Raw genomic sequence first — 19,530 nt, forward strand, 5'->3', positions numbered from 1 at the left:
GGGTTAGAAATGTAGCTTAGTAGAAATCTTGCCTAATATGCACAAAGCCCTGGGTTCAATTTCCAGCACTGAAATATTTGCCCTTTGTGTGTGCTTTTCTACTTGTCTTCAGTTTTTAAACTTTACTCTTGGTGAACTAAATTAATTTAGGAATTCAAAATGAGTTGTGATGTTTAGTTTACAAAATATAATCGCAAATGTTGGCTACCTGGATATCACTTGCCCTAAAAGTGGAATATCGTCATACAAGAATCGGAAGGTATTATTATTATCATTACTATTAGTATCTGGACCAATGCTAGCATCCTTGCATATTTGCATGAAGAGCTTCTGTTAAAGAGTATATTTTTTTGAGGTTTAATGTTTAGATGTGGATGTCGTTTTCAAAGAAAATTATCAAAATAGTCATGACAATAGAAAATTGTGAAATGAGAGATGCATTGAGTCGAGCACATGAGAATAGGAAAGAGGAAAGTGAGAGGAACTTAATTATTTTTACTTCAACTAAGATGATAAGATGTGTCAAATTCAAATGGAATCAAATGGAATTCTGGGAGAAAAATTAATTTCCTTCTTTTAAAAGAAAAACGGGCCTGGGGAGATAGTAAATTACCTTCCATTTATGCATGAGCAGAGGAGAATCCTTATGGGCTCAGGAGCCAGTTAGCCTGGCCTATACAGTGGTGAAAAGAGGCCGTCTCTAACAAAGTGGATGGGGAGGTCTAGCACCTGAAGTCCTATGACCTCCACAAGTAGACCATATATATATATACACACACACACACACATAATATATAAATTTTTGTTTTGAATGGTTCTTAGAACTGTGTATACAAATCCATTTTTAATTCTGAAGAAGGTGATTTAACTCACAATATTATTAGTAGTTTTTTATTGAATGTTCTTTGGTCACATTCAATTTGTTAATTTTAGTTACATGAACATGCAGCCTACTTGGTGGACAGTTTGTGGGAGAGCTCTCAAGAACTGTTGAAAGACTGGGAATGTATGACGGAGTTGCTCTTAGAAGAACCTGTTCAAGGAGAGGAAGGTACAATATTTTGACAAGTCTATTCATTTTGTTTTGTTTCCGTTGATAAATGTAACATCTGTGTTATATGCCATGTGTCTTTTTAAATAGAACAACTTAATTCCTACAATAGTAAGGATTTCTGATTCACACCTTTTCTTATGAACACAACTAATACAATGCACAAGGTCTTTCCAAAGACCATGTGTTGTATAATATTCAAATATCATGTTTGCTGGCTTCAGATGCAAAATATGCTTACTGTTTAAATTTTTTATCTATCTATCTATCTATCTATCATCCTCTCAGTTTAAAGGCTTGAGCTCAGTTTTGTCCCTTGACACATTGTTCCCATCTTTTAGAAATTTATCATACATAAACATATATATTTTAGTGATTCTTTACTGCTGCATTTTTGTGGTATCAAACACTTGAAATATTTGATTAGAATATAAGCACATGGACTAAATTGCACTTTTTCAATTAGTTAATGTATTAAACTATCTATATGTGAACTATGTGTAGTAGAACACGTCTTTAATCCCAGCACTCAGGAAGCAGAAGGAAGCGGATCTCTGAGTTCAAGGCTAGTCTACAGAGAAAGTTTCAGAAAACCCTGTGTCCCTCACCTGGCCAAAAAGGAGCAAGAAACTTTATGTGTATTTTGACCAGAAATACATTAAAATGTGTTGGTAAACTGAGTGGTGGTGGCACATGCCTTTAATCCCTGCACTCGGGAAGCAGAGACAGGCAGATTTCTGTGAGTTTAGGCCAGCCTAGTCTACAGAGAAAGTTCCAGAACAGGCTCCAGAACTACACAGAGAAACCCTGTCTCAAAAACCAAAATAGATAGTTATGTAGATGGGTGGATTGATGGGTAGGTCGGTGTTGTTAGCCTTTTAAATGTATGACATCTTTAATTTATTGAAAATCAAAATTTTTTTAAGATTTGAAATTATGTATAAGAAAATACGATAAAATCTTAGCATTGCCTTACTCAAAAGTAAGGACTTGAAAAAACTAGATATTAAAGACAAGAGTGCTTACTTTCTGTGCTTTGGTTTTTTGTTTGTTTGTTTGTTTGTTTGACTAATGATAGCCACTTATTACTAAAATGGACAGAGATACTAAAATTAGAGTCCATCTTAATTATTAAGTAATAATGTTTTCATTTTTTAATTAATCATTGTGTTAATTTACGATATGATTATGAAACCACTTATACTCACATTTTGTTCATTACAGCAATGTCCGACCGTCAAGAGAGTGCTCTTATAGAGCTAATGGTTTGTACAATTCGCCAAGCTGCTGAGGCACATCCTCCAGTGGGAAGGGGCACCGGCAAGAGAGTAAGTTTTCAGTCACTAAAAATTCTATCGCAAACTTATAAATGTAATTAAACAGTCTATCTTGATACTTTATTGTGTTTGTATCCCTAAACATAGGATTTTTTTAAAAATGATACATGCATACCATGGTGCTTCCTCTTTGTGTCTTAACTGCTTGACCCAAGTTCTAGAAATATCTTTCCCTCATATTTCTCTGCTTCTACTATAGTATTTTAGCAGTATAATTAAAAGCATGGGGAGTGGTGCTGAAGAGATGGCTCAGTGATTAAGAGTACTGGCAGCTCTTCCAGAGAATCCAAGTTTGATTCCTAATTCCCACTGCTTACAACTGTCTGTAAGTCTGTCTAGTCCCCAGGAATCTGATGCCTTCTGACTTTTATGGGCACCAGGCATGCACCTGCTGCCCTGACATACTTGCAGGCAAAACACCTATGTACATAAAATAATATTAATATTTATTTATTTTAGTTTTTGATACAGGATCTATCTATTATGTAGCTCATGGTTTCCTGGAACTCACTGTGTAGAGTTGGTTGGCTTCAACTCTCAGAGATCTTCCAACCTCTGCCTTCTTTTAATCTCTCTGCTGGGATTAAAGGCATGCACCACCATTATTGGTCAATATTTTTTTTTTATGTACATGAGGACTCAAGAGGCAAATTGCATCATTTGTAACCTCTTCTACAAAACAGCTGTGTAATCTTTGGATAGATGATTATTTATGAATCTGTAGTTTGCTTATCAGTAATAGATGGCTAATAATATATTTAGCAACTATTTAATAAGTTTTGTATACATCAATGAAGAACCATTTTTCTCTTTATATGGAAGACACAAGCTTATATGAAGAACAAGTACGATAGTTCCTTATAATCTCCTTGACTTATTCCCACATGATATAAAGTCTTATTTTAAACCTTTACTATTGACATGGTGTTTTTTATGAAATTCTGAGGCCTTCAGCACTTTTCTAGTCACTAATTGATCAATTTACCTTGTAAGCGGAGAATGCTCATTCACTTCCCAGCCACCTAGACCCAAATATCACACAGAAACTATATTAATTACAACACTGCAAGCTGACACCTCAGGTGTGTTTCTAGCTAACTCTTATATCTTAAGTTAACCCATTTCTATTATATTTTACCACAAAACTTGTGATTTGTTACCTTTTGCTTCTTGGGCATCTACATGGTGTCTACCTCTTTCGACACCTACATGGTCTCTTCTTGACTCTGCCTACTCTTTATATCTCTGTTCATGTTTCCCGCTTGGCTTTACTCTGCTAAGCCATTGGCCAAAGCAGCTTTATTCATTACCAGTAAAAGCAACACATATACAGAAAGACATTTAACATCATTTTTCCTTTTCTGTTTAATTAAAAGGGAAGGTTTTCACTTTAACATAGTAAAATTAGATATAACAAAACAGGTATCAAGCAAGAATTACAGTTACAGTCATTCTTTATGAGTCTGAAGTTTCATACCATTTATCTTTTATCATAACGAAAGAAAACTATAATTATATCTATTCTTCAACCCCATCAAAGACCCCCAGAAGGATATAATGTTACCTAAGTAAACAAGAATTACATTGTAAGTAACTTCTAAAGTTCTAGAATTGACAGAGACATCTTGCTACCTGTGCAGTCACCCAAAATTCTTTTGTAACATTGGGGCATCCATCTTCAGCCTACAAACCCATAATAGTCTAGCAGACTTTTCAGTGAAACAGAAAATTTGAAGAGCTGCTCTACCTTGTTCTAGCACAGTTTATCAGTTGCTTTCTTCTGTGTCCTACAAAATGTCTGGCAGTTTCTTCTGTGAAACAGGAATCCCAAAGGACCATCCTGTCCTTTGGAAAGTTCAGCAGTCACTTTTCTATGGGTCCTGCATGTCCAGTTCATACAGCATGCCATCAAAAAGTCCAGGCAAGAGCAGTTTCTTGCCCAAATGGCTAGCCTTGTCACATTGAAGACAAATTCCATAATGAATTTCTTCAGTGTTCATTAACATCTTTGAAGTAATTTATGGTTCCAGAAGCAGACATTTCTCACTGTCAAGAAAAGTCTAAGTTCTTAAAACAGTTTAAATGCCATATTCTGTGAATCTTTGAAACGGTTGAAGATTACCGATCCATTATATATCTCTAGTACGTTTAGAAAATCTAACATGACTACAGTTTGACTATTACAAATGACTATATATTAATCTGTAATTTTAATTATACATTACATTTTTAAATGAGCTGCATAAACATAATACCTTAAACAGGAGAAATACATATACATAGTGTTACAAATCGACCTTAAATTTGTGTCAATAGATCCAAGTTCATAAAGATATTCATTTCTATATCATATCCCTCTTTAAATGAAAACAAACATTTATAAACAATCATTTTGGTAATTTGAGCATAGATTTCTCCAAACTGCTTCCAGCTGTTTCTTCATTCAAGTATTTTTAGAATTCATGGAGATATTTCAGCAGGGTCTTGTTCCATCCAACCACATTAGCCTGAAATGGAGCCACAGGTTCTTATCTTTTGTGTAAACAAAAGCAGAACCTCTTTACCAAAGCAATATATCCTTACACCCAAATTTTAAAGTCAAGATACCTTTATATTTGTTTAACTTAGTACCCCCCAGAATCAAATGTCTCTTTGCAGTCAAAAAATTCAAAGAAAACACAATAATATACGTAATCCAGACTCTGTCTGTATTTCATCTTTGCATGGCTTATTTTTCTTTACTCCTTTAATCTATAAGTATCTATACTCTTTTATATTACTTTTACTGTCTTTTTAAATATTTTTTAAAACTAATTCTTTTCAGAACTGTCTATATTCTTTTTCTTCTCTCTTCCAAGCCTGTGTACATTGTTTTGAACACTTACACTGTGTTGTATTTAGAGGTCTTTTGTGTCTGAATCTGTCCTATTGCATATCCGAAATCCTTTTCTGACAGAGTATTTAAAATTGTAAGTAGCATGGGCACAGCGACTCTGGATGCTGCCTCTTCCTCTTTCAGCCTTTCAGTACGGTGGAGATACCTTTATCACCACTAATAGGAGCTGCACTCTCCACCTCAACTCTGGGAAGGAACATGTGGCACATATGCCCATTTTATCTGAGTTAAAGCTAAATCTGCCATGCAGCGCATTGCATGGCCTGGAAATATCTCTGTGTATGGCAGAAGGAATCGCCATGCTCTCCTGCCTTTGCAGGCCTAGCAGACTGATCCATCCAGTTCCCCAGACAGAAATTGCTGAGCTGCTTGTGTGCTCTTAGCTACTTTCCTCCTTACTCTGAGTGGGTGTACAAGGTTTCAGACTAGATGTAGGTAGCAGGCCTTGAATGTTGGATCCAGTCGTTCAGATGCCATTTATAAATGGAGACTGCTCATTCCATTTCCTGGCCACCCAGACCCAAAATTCACACAGAAACTAATTGCAGTCCTCTTTGACCTATTAGCTCGGGCTTCTCATTAACTGACTCTTAGATCTTAAATTAGCCTATTTCCATTACTCTGTGTATTGCCTTGAGGCTGTGGCCTGTTGTAATGGTTCTGGGTGCTTCTTTGGCAGCTACATGGCATCTCTCTGATTCGTTCTACTTTCTCTATATATTTCTTCCAACCTGGCTATATGGCAAAACAGCTTCTTTATTAACCAATGGTAATAAAACACATTGATAGCATACATAAGGAATACATCATTACTTTATGCTAGAGGATCTGGCAGACCCATATGTATCAGATGTGTTATGTATATGGAATGATTCCTAGTCCTGATTAATCATTTCTTGTAACTGAATACATAATAAAGTCAATTCTGCATCATCTGGTATAAATTCAGCAGGTTTAATATGTAAAACAACTATTTCTGCATAAAACGAATCTCTACCTTTCTTAAGAGGTTGTCTAAAATCTATTAGTACCATCAGAAAAGCATATAATTCTGACTTTTGGACAGAATCATTAGGCTTAGATCCACTTTCTTAAATTTTCCTATTTGTAACCTGCCTTTCCTGATTTAGGTGCACCAGTTTTTGGTGGTTCCCATTATAATACAAGGAAGGATCCAATTAGTTCTCTTTTGGGGGTATTTGTTGTTATTCTTTTTCAAAAAATTACTACAAGCTGTTTGCCGGGATTTACTTTCTGCCTATAATTTGTGAATTTCATCATTATTTTAACAGTACTACAGTTTTTGCTGGGTCTATTACTGCTAATTGATAAAGTCTGAATTTTCCTTTTAGAACTAACTCAGAGACCATTTCCACATAAGTTTTTAATTTTTTGCTCAGTTTATGTAGTGAAAAGATCCATTCTAAGATTATATCTTCACTCTGCATTAAAATTCATGTAGGAGAATGTTTGGAGGGTAATATGATCAGAATGCAGTTAAGATATTGATCCACACAATCCACATGTGCATTTTGGAATTTCTCTTCACCAAAACCAATTCACTCTCAGCTTCAGCTGATCATTTCCTGGGTCTATTTAATTCCGTGTCACCTTGTCTAATTTCTTGTCTAAAGTTTTGACCAGATTACTCAATTCATCAGGTTTTATCCCAGTACTGGGCCGTATATAGAAAATGTCTCCTAGCAATCTTTAACAGTCATTATGAGTCTACAATCAGTCTCTCCTAATTTGTATCTTTTGGGATCTATTTTTTTGTGAACCATTTTTATATTCTAAATAATTAATAGAATCTCCTCTTTGTATTTCTTTACTTTTTCAAACATTCTTTCTAAAGTATCCACATTTGACTCAGCTAGTAATATGTCATTCATGTAATGGTAAACTATAGATTCAGAAAATTGCTAATGTATCATTTCCAATGACTGCCCTACAAAATATTGGCACAGGGTGGGGCTACTTAATATTCCTTGTGGGAGAATCTTCTAGTGATATCTTACAGGCTTATAATTATTTGAAATATTTAAAAATTTTTTGTCTTTTTCTTGTAAAGTTAGAGTGAAGAAACAGTCTTTTAAAGGAATTACTATAAGAGGCCACCTTTTAGGCAATAGAGAAGGCAGAGGAATGCCAGACTGTAGAGAGCCCATTGAATGAATCACCTTATTAACAGCTCTTAGATCTGTTACCATTCTCCATTTTCCAGATTTCTTTTTAACAACAAAATATAGGAGAATTCCAAGGGTTGGTTGATCCTTCAATATGCTGAGCAGTTAGTTGCTCCTGTACCAGCTGTTCTAAAGCTTCTGGTTTTCTGTTTTTAAAGGCCATTGCCTAACCCATACAGGTTTGTCTGTTGACCATTTTAAAGGTAGGGTTGTTTAGGCCTTTGTAAGATCAGCAGCTCTTGTGCCCTGTTCTTGTATAACCCGAATGGTCGGTAACTGTTTTTTATAACATCTTGTAATATTTTTCCCAGATGCATACATTAATTTATGATTTGTTTCTGAGATTTGAGAAATTTGAGTATTCCATTGCTGTAACCAGTCACATCCCACAAATTCATTGCTATGTTAGCCTCATATGATTTTAATTTTCCTCTCTTGAGTTTCTGGCCCTATACCTTTGACCCATTCATGCTCTGTTTTACATGAGATAATGTTCCAATCCCTAAAAGCTGAACATTTACCTCCTGATGAATGCCAAGATTCTGATGAAATTATTGTCACATCTGCACCTGTGTCTACCAGACTTTCAATAACAGTATCATTTATTCATATTTTTAATTTTGGTCTTTGTTCATTCATCAAAGTTTGCCAAAATACTTGCTTTATGGTTTTTTCTTAATTTTTTTGTTCTCTATTCTATATCTCTTTTATTATCCAAAGTAGTATGGTTCCTTAAAATAGGCATTAGGTTCTTTAAATGTTCTGGGAAGGAGTTTCCTCCATGATGACAGGAAATGACTGACCGGATTCTTATGGAGCCCTGTGAGAGGATTTCAAGACGTTTCCAAATGGCTAAGGGGACTTTGGATGCCCCTTGTTGATCTACATTTTAGTCCAGTGTCTTCCTTTGCCATACCTTCTGCATAATCCAGAAGGGAGGGGTATTCTTTTTGGATTAGGCTTAGAAATCTAGGATACAGTTTCTGGGATACTGCCCCTTTTAAGATGACCTTGAATGCCAAAATTGAAACACTTGACATTTCAATTTTTCCTCTAGCCTCTGGAAATCACCTCTCCTTTGAAAACATCATCATGGTCATGAGATTCAATATTGATTGTATCTTGGATCCATTCCTCCAAGAGCACTGATCTTGCCTTAAATGGTCTAATTTTGCTTTTGCATTGAAAATTGGCATTTTCAAAAACCAGAAATTGAATTATTATTTGTCTTGCTTCTGAGTCTGGTATCCGTCTATTTATCGCTGATGTCAGTTTTTGTAAGAAATTAGTGAAGGTTTCTTTTGGGCCCTATATGACTTTAGTAAATGACTCAGTGTTCTTTCCTACTTCTTCATATCTGTCCCAAGCATTCAAAGCTGCTGCATGGCATAAAGCCAGGATGGGGCTATCATATAGGGATTGCCTTTCTATAGTAGCATAATCTTCTTTTCCAACAAGTTGATCTTGGGAGATTCCCATATTTCTAGCTCCATTCTGCTGTTAATTGTCTTAGCCTCTTTTTTCAACTAGGTCCTCCATTGTAATTGTGGACAAGGCTCCAAGACTGCTGTAACCAAGTCTCTCTAGTCTTTAGAAATAATCCTATTACAAGTTGACCGTGAATTTAGCATGTTTCACAAATGGTGAATATGTGCTATATGAGACTATTGCTTCCTTGAATCTCCTTAGAACTAACCTTGTCACAGGATTCCTTTCAACTCTTACAGAGTCTTGGGGATACCTATAATTTTGCAATTTCTATAAGGTTATTAGATATATTAAGGTTGGTTGCCTTATATTCCTCTCTCCACCCAGCCCTATCCCTACCTGTCTCCACGTCTCCCTAGTGCTGGCATTAAGGCCTTGTCCTCCCAAATACTGGGGTTAATGGTATCAGCCACTACTGCCTGGACTCTAGTGGCTTAGCCATGCACTCTGATCTTCAGGCAAGTTTTATTTGTTAAAACACAAAATGTCACTGCAGGAAATAGGAATTGCATTTAAAATTATACTAAAGTATTATTGGTTAATGTTGGAAATACTTACTATTTTTAAGTCCTCATCTGTTAAAAGAACCTATCAAGAATGAAACCATATATGATTTGTTTTAAAATTATACAGAGAAAAAATTAGTATTCTTGTAGAATCCTGATTAATATTCAACTTTTTAGAGATTTTGAAATTTTGTTATAAAAGTCTTTTAAAATGTATTTTGCTCCAATTTTGACAAATAATTCAATTTTAGGGCTAATTTCTAGTCCTTTTACAATTGTTGCCCCTATTTTGTACTTCCTTACTTTCTATCAGAATAAATTGGCCCAGATATAAAAATAATTCCAAAATTTATACACTTAATACTATAAGCCTTCATTCTTTCAAAGTTTGTGTGGACCTAAGATTCACTCATGATTTAGTTGCTATTTGACTTAGAACCTCTTAGGGTTGACCACATCTTTATCTTCAGACTTGACTGGGATGGTTTAAATCATAGTCACATGAATCATTTTTCACATGAGGCAGGCAAGGTGTGGACTGATGCTAGGTAAGAGATATTAGAGGTTTTCTGTCTACTTGCCCACTCTGTAGGAATGTTTGAGTTGTCCTTCCTCAGAACAATTAATTGAACATAAAGTGAATGCTGCTGTATTTTTTATGCTTTAGTCTTCAAAAAGTCATGAAATCATTCTGGAGATATAGTTAGATTCAGTAGCATCCTGTTAATCACACAAATTAGCTTTACTCATTGTGGGAAAATGACCTACCAAGGGTATAAATACCTGGGAATGGGGACCTTAAAAAAATTAAACTGAACTTTGGGTTTCATTCTGTTACACAATAACCAACCATTTTTTTTCTCTTGTGAGCCATGGTTCCTTAATAGTAGCTGACAAGGATCAGAATCTTGGAGCTGTTTGATTATGGTTATTTTTCTATAATGTCTTCTAGGCATGTGTACTAGACACAAATGAGAAATACATATTTATATAAATATAATCATTCATTGTTGCTATGACAAGTTTATCCTAACACTTAATTTTTTTATATTTCTCTTAACTTTCTTGGTTATGTCATCTACCAGTTCTTCATCATTTTATATTTAATATTTTCAATTTTTTAATTGCCAAGTGACACTTTTTTTCATTTCTTTTTATTTCTAGGTGCTAACAGCCAAAGAAAGGAAAACTCAAATTGATGATAGAAACAAATTAACTGAGCATTTTATCATTACACTTCCTATGTTACTATCAAAGGTATCTGCCATTTTCAGTACTGTGATAATACGCCCTGAGTTTGCTCTCCTGCACTATTACTGTAGTTACTCTTTTTTCTTTGCTACTTCCTCTAGTATTCTGCAGATGCAGAGAAGGTAGCAAACTTGCTACAAATTCCGCAGTATTTTGATCTAGAAATCTACAGCACGGGTAGGATGGAAAAGGTAAGACATTCTGAAGTTCTGCTGCTAAAGTATTTTAGTAACTAATTTTATATTTTCATCTAATCATAAGGTTATTCAATGAATGATGATTTTTAATTTTCGTTATTAATCTAAATATCACAGCTTTCCTTTTGTTCCTCCTCAGCACCTGGATGCTTTATTAAAACAGATTAAGTTTGTTGTAGAGAAACATGTAGAATCAGATGTTCTAGAAGCCTGCAGTAAAACCTACAGCATTTTATGCAGTGAAGAGTATACCATCCAGAATAGAGTTGATATCGCTCGGAGCCAGCTGATTGATGAATTTGTAGATCGATTCAATCATTCTGTGGAAGATCTGTTGCAAGAGGTTTGTTATAATGTTGATGGTCCATGTACTAATTTTGGTTAATAATTATTCAAATACATTAATATGTGAGTCAGTCATATTTTTAAAAAATCTAAAATTTTTCACCCTTTTCAGAATTTAGCGTACTATATACTATGTGTATATCCTATAAAAATCGACCTTTTCTAGTTTACTTTTCATGCTACATTTTCTTCCCCTCTTTGAAGAACAGTTCAAGATTTGCTTTTTCTTCTTCATTTTGTTTCCTATTTCTGGGATCCAATTTACATTTTTAAATTAATTATAATATGCTAGTTAGTAGAACAAATTAGGTTAGACATGCTTGCTCAAGGAAGCAACATTCTTTACAAACTAGTTGTTTTCTCTTTATATTTGGGCTTCTTATATCATGTCCTTGCTTTCTTATCTATAAGACAATCTGAAAATCTTGTAGTTTGTGCTTTATTCCTCCTGAGAAATCTATATAACTAATTTTTAAAAGAATTTTGATAATTTTTCAAACATGGTTTTTCACCATAATTTTCTAAAGTGACTGGTTATCAGTAAAATCTTAAATAATCATTAAACATTTTTTAGGATAAGGTAGCTCAGACAGTAATTGATGCTTGCATTCCTGAGGAACACCTGGTATCCAGTCCTCAGTATTGAAAGACAGAGTGCACTAGCTAGCTTTAAAACACTATCACAGCAGTTTCAATTTCAAGGAATTTACCATAGTGTATTATAAAAATGTGTGTGCCTTTATTCATCTGTAGTGAATATACTACTTTATAGAATGAATTTTAGGCAGTTAAGCATTGGTAGGACTTAATATAAATTTGAGTTGCTATAAAGATGAGGTCACATTTACTCTTTATTCTTAGGGTGAAGAAGCTGATGATGATGATATCTACAACGTTCTTTCTACCTTAAAGCGTTTAACTTCTTTTCACAAGTATGTCATATTTATTATTCATGTTAATTTAACAAGTAACATATTGGCCAATGAGTAGACTGAATGTAACATTTACCTTTTTGCAACAGTGATACATTTTTGAATATTAAATCATAACAAATTTTGCTTATTCATATTTTCTCAGAATTATTAGTTTTAATTATTGTTAGTATAAGAATTGTCGTTAATTTTGTAAACTAATCATTTTAGTACGAAGTGTACTGTAAACATTTTAATCATTATTATTTAAGAAGTAGATGAGCTTATACTCTAAACTGGAGTTTTATAAGTTATTTTTAATTGATGATATGTAACAACCTTGCTAAGTAAAATGTAAGATTGACGGGAAGGTTGTATATGTTGGTTCAAAGTTGCAAATTTTCAGTTAGTTATAAGGGACCATTTTCAATAAAAAGCAAAAATTTAAGATTGATTTCTTTCTTTTAGCTGTTCCACAATCTTTATGATAAGTATTTACATATATTACTTAATTGCCAAACTATATATAAATCATGAGAAAAGATTTTCATGAAGTTATGCAAGTAATTCCTGTGGACTTCTAGATTATTACCATTTTTACTATGTAGACAGAACAACAGTTGGATTTGAATAAGGAATAAGAGGCTGAGTGCAATGTGCTTTCAAACCATAATCCACATATCCCTGGAATAAGGTTTATCTTCTCCACAAAGAAAGAAAAACAGAATTGTGTTGACAAAGGAAGGTTTGTTGTCAAAAGGAAGCTCTTAATAAATTATTCACGTTTCAAAAGCAGTTTCTAACATCTAGGATTTTTGTTGAGTGTGGTTGTGCCTGCTGCTACTCCTACGTGCTTTTGAGGGAAAAAAAACTGACTCCAGAGATGGAGACATTGTAGTGAGATCTTGTTTTATGGGTGAGGGGAAGAGAAGAAGGAAGAAATAAAGAAAAAGAGAAATCTGATTCTTTTTTACATACAAGTAAGCTTTTTGGAATTTTGTATAGAACTAAACTCTTATTTTAAACCATATCTTGTCATTTATGATAAAAGTTAACAACCACAGTCAAAAGAACTGGCTCTGTGGTAGAGTTCATGTTTCTTCCTTCAAAGCCAGGTAAGGTGGCATCAGAGACAGGAGGACTTGCAGGAGCTGCAGGCCATACTGCACTACATAGTGAGCCCTGAGAAAAATCGTTCGGAATTCTTCAGGCTTTATAAATGGCCACACAATGAAGTTTGAGTTTTCTCATATTTCCTATCCTCTAGTTTTGTAATTCTGTCCATTTGATGACAGGAGATTTCTCCCTCAAAAATACACATGTAATTGTATTTTTTAAATTGTGAAAGGGTTCTTTTTAAAATGTGCTTTTAAATATAATAAAGTTGCGCATGTTTACATTATGAGTTTGGGTTGAAACCTGATGTTAACTATGAAACTCATGTTTTATTTAACAAACTTTACCTCTACTGATAGCTCTTGTTTTCTTTCTTTTTTTTCCCACATTTAAATGTTCCCATTATGGGTTGTTTTTAATTCTACAAGAAAATGAAATATTGTTTTGTTATTCTGCTTAGTGAAACTGAGCTTAAATTTAAATTATCTTTTATTCTAGAGTAAAATTAAAACCTTTTTTATTTCTTTTAGTGCTCATGATCTCACTAAATGGGATTTATTTGGTAATTGCTATAGACTATTGAAGACTGGAATTGAACATGGAGCCATGCCAGAACAGGTAGGAAATTACTAATATTCTTTCTGTGCTTTAGGAAGCTAAGGTTTTCTGAAATCAAATCGTTTTCCAAAGCCTTTTGCAGAAAATACTGAGAAGTCTGAAATGCAGCTAACACCTTGGAGAATTGTTGTCCTTGTGATTAGAACTGTTTGGTATGTCTTATATTCAGATGTTTTAAAGTAACTAAAGATAAACTTTTTATTATAGTGTATCTTTAAAATTTAGTGTTAAAGTAAGCATCCTTGGAAAAACTATTAATTTCTATACTACATTTCTAATGATGGCTGTTCTGGGTATTGTTGTAAATACTGATGGCACCAGACCTTCAGCATGGCTTAATTTTGTAGTACAAACATTATTTAGATAAGAATCTGAATTTTTTGCCTAATCTGAAAGATACTTAAGTAATTAGCTAATTCTACATGAGAAAGAGAAGAGTTACTTTGTATATTACAGATACTCATGCGACCTGACTTCATATTTATTGGTGATGCTGGGGATTATCTGGTTGACTCCTATTTAACAATGATGTTTAGATAATGAATTACTACTCTTAAAGTAACAGAATGTCAAGAGAGAACAAAATGATAATTACAAATAAAAAGTCATTACACGGGACGGTGATGGTGCATGCCTTTAATCCCAGCACCCAGGAGGCAGAAGCAGGTGGATCTCTGAATTCGAGGTCAACTTGATTTAAAGAGTGAGTTCCAAGACTGCCAGTGAGGGATACACAGAGAAACCTTGTCTTGAATACAGAAACAGAACAAACAAACAAAAGCCTAATAAAAGTCAGTCACAAAACACAAGTATGATGACATCTGTAGTTTGAGTGACTTAGAAGGCTGTGACAGGGGCACTAGTTAGTTGTAGATTTCAAGGCCAACAGTCCAAGCCAACAGAATAAGACTCTATAACCCCCCCAAAAAAATTTTAATATATAAAATATACAAAAAGCCACAAAAGCCTTTAAAAAGCAGTGTTTTATTGTTACTATGATTAATTCTTCTCAGTTGCCTAACATGGTTTGGGTGTATAACTCAGTGGCAGAGCACTTGCGTAGTGTATACAATGCCTTGGATTTGATTCCTAGAACTGCAAAAATAAATCAAAATAAAAAGTTATTTACTACCGGGCAGTAGTAGTTAGTGCACGGCTTTTATACCAGCACTCAGGGAGGCAGAGACAGGCAGATCTCTGTGAGCTAGTTCAAGGTCAGCCTGCTCTACAGAGTGAGTTCTAGGACAGCCAGAGCTACACTGAGAAACTCTGTCTAGAAAAACAAAACAAACAAAAAAAAATTTCTTGATCCCTTTCTTAATAAACACAGTGTACCTAATTAGGTGCTTTTCTTTCATTTATCAAAGGAGGATAAAATCTGGGGCAAATGTGTCACATTTGAACATTTCCTTTATTGACTTTTGGGAAAATTAAGTTAGGAAGTTTTTTTGTTCTTCACTTACTGTAGTTGAGCTCAGTTTTTTCTTCTGCTACGGAATAAAGTTAACATGTTTGCTTTATTGTGGCAAGAGGCTTAATATTTAATCATGTTGTTTACTTCATTTATTAATGGCACTTAAGTTTTCCATTGTCTTTATCTTATTTTGCAGTCTCCTAAATATAACTCATTCATGTTCTCAAGCTATTTCTTACAAATTTAAAAAGTAGTAAAGGTAATCTTTTGTTGTTTTCTTTATTTTCTTCAAGAAAAAAATAAAAGTCACACATTTCTACTTAATGGGATTATAAACCTTTTGATACTTATTTTTAATCCACTATACCATCATTTGTTTTTTCGCCACTGACTCTGACCGTCTCATAATGCCATTTTCTGTTCTTATCATTACATAAATGTTCTTTTTCCTTGTGTTAATTTTTTTACATAAGATGTGTCATACTTATTAATAAGTATGTGTCTTAGATTCATACCCTCAATCTTTAACTAGGTATATGGAGATTGAAAGCATGACTACTAGATTGTGTTCTTGTTCACATTTATATTTTTTACAAACATCTCCTAACATATATATATAGAAATGAACCAAAACTATATTTAACTAAGTTTTAGGATTATTTAGTTCCCCTTTTCAGTTTCCAGCTGTTTGAGAAATTTCCTTTGAGATTGCTTTTACTGAGCACAGACCTCAAAGAACTACCAGACCTTTGCTGATGTTAGCCCCCAATTATGCTCAGTATTTTGAATGTGTCTAAAACTAGTTCTCTATATTTACCATATCCTTGACTGTTTTTTTCCATAATAAACAATCTAACTAAATCTCTCTTTACTCTTACTCTTCAGGGATAGCAGAATTTGTGGGTTGGGGTAGGGGATTCTCTGGTAGTAATTTGACTTTTCTAATACCAATAATGTTAGGTGTTCCAACTTTACGATATATGGATGATTGAAATTTTTAAATTTACCTATTCTAATTTTTTTACTTTTTGTATTCTAGTTATTTTTAAATCATGCTATATAAATGTCCTGTGGGGGGAAAACATGCTTCTTTCTTCTTTCCCCCCTGTGGGGGGAAACAGTCTTCGTGTCTGTTTTTTTACACTTTTGCACTTGTACATTCTGTATTGACTACATATGTTAGTATGTATAATGTGGACGTAATCTAAACATTATTTACATCAATTACTCCCTATCCAAAGTAACGTAGAGTATTTTGATGCTCTACCTTTCTTATCGCTTTTTGTAGGAAGCCTTTGTGTTTCATGACAAGTACCAGCTTATAAAAAGTCTTGACTAATTTTACCTGATTGTCGTATATTTCAATTTGGATTACATATTCTTCCAGGAGTGAATATTGGGTGATAGTCTATTGTCAGTGTATCAGGAGGTACATAAGAGTTGTATGTGACTAAAGTATTTTGTACAGTTAGTATATGCTAACAGAAAAGAAAGAGGAGCAAAAAGAAACATAATGTCAATTTGCTCACTATTGATATCAAATCACTTGATTAAGGTGGAATCTATCAAATTTCCCCTATATAGTTAAAATTGTCCTTTTTAATTCATAGGCTGTTAGATTTCTTTTAAAGTATATAAATATTGCTGTTTCTTGGCAAAATTTGACTTAATTTTATGCCATGATGTAATCTTATCTGAATCTCTGCTATCATGATCACAAGACAATTTCTAAAATGACAAGTTATTGTCGTTTTGTGTTTATTGATTGATACTATAGTGTAAGGGAAAACTATCCATTCATTAATTCATTTAGTCATCTTTTTAATTTTAAATTATTTTTAATTTAGTATCCATATATTAGTATTGTTATAATTCATATTTTTATTACTTATTTTGTTGCTTGTATATTTGCAGATCTGTCCTGTAGGAGCGTCCGTGTGTCTTTCAAACTGGCTCCTATGTGCTTTTAATAATTTTTGTACACTTCTAGTAATCACGTATTGCAGGATAAACTTAAGCACCCTGTCCTAATGTATTGTTAACATATAAAAAGTATTTTAATGCCGGGTGCTGGTGACGCACGCCTTTAATCCCAACACTCGGGAGGCAGAGGCAGGCGGATCTTTGTGAGTTCGAGGCCAGCCTGATCTACAAGAGCTAGTTCCTGAACAGGCTCCAAAGCTTCAGAGAAACCTTGTCTCTAAAAAAACCATAATGGCACTGGGTCTTGTTTCGTCTGCATGGACAGGCTTTTTGGGATCCTGGCCTGTTTGGTTGCTCACCTTCCTGGACCTGGAGGGAAGGGGAAGGAACTTGGATTTCCCACAGGGCAGGAAACCCTGACTGCTCTTGGGAATGGTGAGGGAGGAGGAGAGGGAGTGGGGGGAGCAGGAGGGTATTGGGAGGAGGGGAGGAAGTGGAAAGAGTGTTTTCGGATACTTGAATAAACAAGTATAACTGAAAAAAAAAACCAAAAAGAATAAAAAAGTATTTTAAAATATACCAATTCTATAACACAGTTATTACTTCCTGTGAAGAAACCAGATATTCTAAATTATTTTATCTTCCTCATACATTTTTTTATTAAGCAAAAGCAAAAGGTATTTCAGGCTATCCCTGTCTTATTTTGTAGCTTTGTGTCTGTTTTTTATTAGTACACTGTTGAGTTTAAAAGCCAGTGAGGTGGCTCAAGCAGGAAGCCTGATAACCTGAGTTTGGTCCCTAGATTCCCACAGAAAGAGAGAACTGACTCATTGTCCTCTGACCCCCACATAGTATGTCATAACATATGCACACCCCACACACATATACAAAATAAATATATAAATGTGATAAATAAATATCTTGACTAACATAAGAAAAAATAAAATATATTAAAACTGTATTAGTGTATCATTTTCATAGCTTCAAACAAGCCATAGAAGATTGAAAATCAATAAAGATCATTTACAGTATTATTTACTTTCAATCAAAATAGTATAATAAACTTGTATATAAAAGAAAATTAATGAAGGCCAGGCATGATGGCACATGCCTTTAAACCTTGTACTTGCTGTAAGTTCTGGACCAGCCCTGGTCTACATAGAGAATTCTGGGCTGGTTTTTACTACATAGTGTCACTCTATTTGAAAAAGAAAAGAAATTATATGTGATTACTGTTGGGCCTCTCCAAGAATCATTTAAACTTATTTATTACTTGGGAAACAAAGGCAGGCAGATGTCTGTGCATTTAAGACTAGCACGGTCTACAAAGCAAGTTCCAAGCCACCTAGGGTACTGTGAGCCCATTTTACCAGAAAGAAAGAAAAAGCATTTTTACAATAAGCTGAGTAGTAAATCTTTACATTTATTCGTTTGTATAAGCCATATGATAAGCATATAGTTTTTATATATTATATAGTTATTTTTGTTTACTACAAATAAAACTGAAACTTTAAGGCCACATAGTATGGCCACCTAGTAATAACTAAGCTTTTAAATTCTTTCCATTCTCTTTTCAATTTTGCTATTGATGCGCTACTAGCATACGGTAGCCCAGGCTATGCATACATTCTTTTCCCATGCCTTCTTTTCCCTCACCCCATGCCCTCTGATGTTTGCTCTATGTCAAATTTGGTTTTATATTGATCTTTTTTCCCCCAAATATCTTTTGGGCTGTTTCAATAGGAACTGTGGGGAGAGATTAGATGCTGGTACTTTTCCGTCATCATGACCTGGAAGTCACCACATTATTCAGACTGAACATAATATAGGGGGTGAGTTTAACCTAAGTCAGGTTATTGTTTCTGGATAGATTATGGATTATTGTGTATGTTGTTAAGAATCATGCTTTCCTAGAAGACTGCACACTTGCTGAGTTTAGAACTTGTTTCAGTTGCATATTTCTGATTTTTCCTCAGACTTGCCATACCAAAAATTTTTAAGTGTTTTTTTTTCAAATTGTTCATTTGATTGTTTGATTTTTTTTGTTTGTTTGTTTTTGTTTGTTTGTTTTTTAAACAGGATATTACCCAGCCTAGCTTCAAATTCATGGAAATCCTCCTGCTGTAGCCTCCCAGTTTCTGGGATTACAGGCATGTGTTGCCATGCCCTGCTTGGTCCACTGGTTTTATGACAAAGACAGAAAAGCTTTCTAAATCTAAAGGATAAAAATTAGGTAAATATTGTGCTGAAACACAATTCGATTTTTGAGATTCAAAACAAAAGGACATTAC

General features: G+C 34.1%; 1 protein-coding gene across 3 annotated transcripts in view; it reads left to right on the forward strand.

The window, feature by feature from the left end:
* Positions 1–19,530, forward strand: part of Stag1 (STAG1 cohesin complex component) — a 329,217-nt gene that overhangs the window by 257,176 nt on the left and 52,511 nt on the right. For all 3 annotated transcript variants that reach the window (XM_085689622.2, XM_085689621.2, XM_085689623.2), the window contains 7 exons: positions 934–1,051; positions 2,276–2,379; positions 10,629–10,721; positions 10,817–10,906; positions 11,052–11,255; positions 12,119–12,189; positions 13,815–13,902. In XM_085689622.2, the coding sequence (XP_085545748.2) occupies positions 934–1,051; positions 2,276–2,379; positions 10,629–10,721; positions 10,817–10,906; positions 11,052–11,255; positions 12,119–12,189; positions 13,815–13,902 (768 nt within the window). The remainder of the gene's footprint in view (positions 1–933; positions 1,052–2,275; positions 2,380–10,628; positions 10,722–10,816; positions 10,907–11,051; positions 11,256–12,118; positions 12,190–13,814; positions 13,903–19,530) is intronic.

The sequence above is a fragment of the Myodes glareolus genome, chromosome 4, assembly GCF_982192425.1.
Source record: "Myodes glareolus chromosome 4, mMyoGla1.1, whole genome shotgun sequence".
NCBI classification, from domain to species: Eukaryota; Metazoa; Chordata; class Mammalia; order Rodentia; family Cricetidae; genus Myodes; species Myodes glareolus.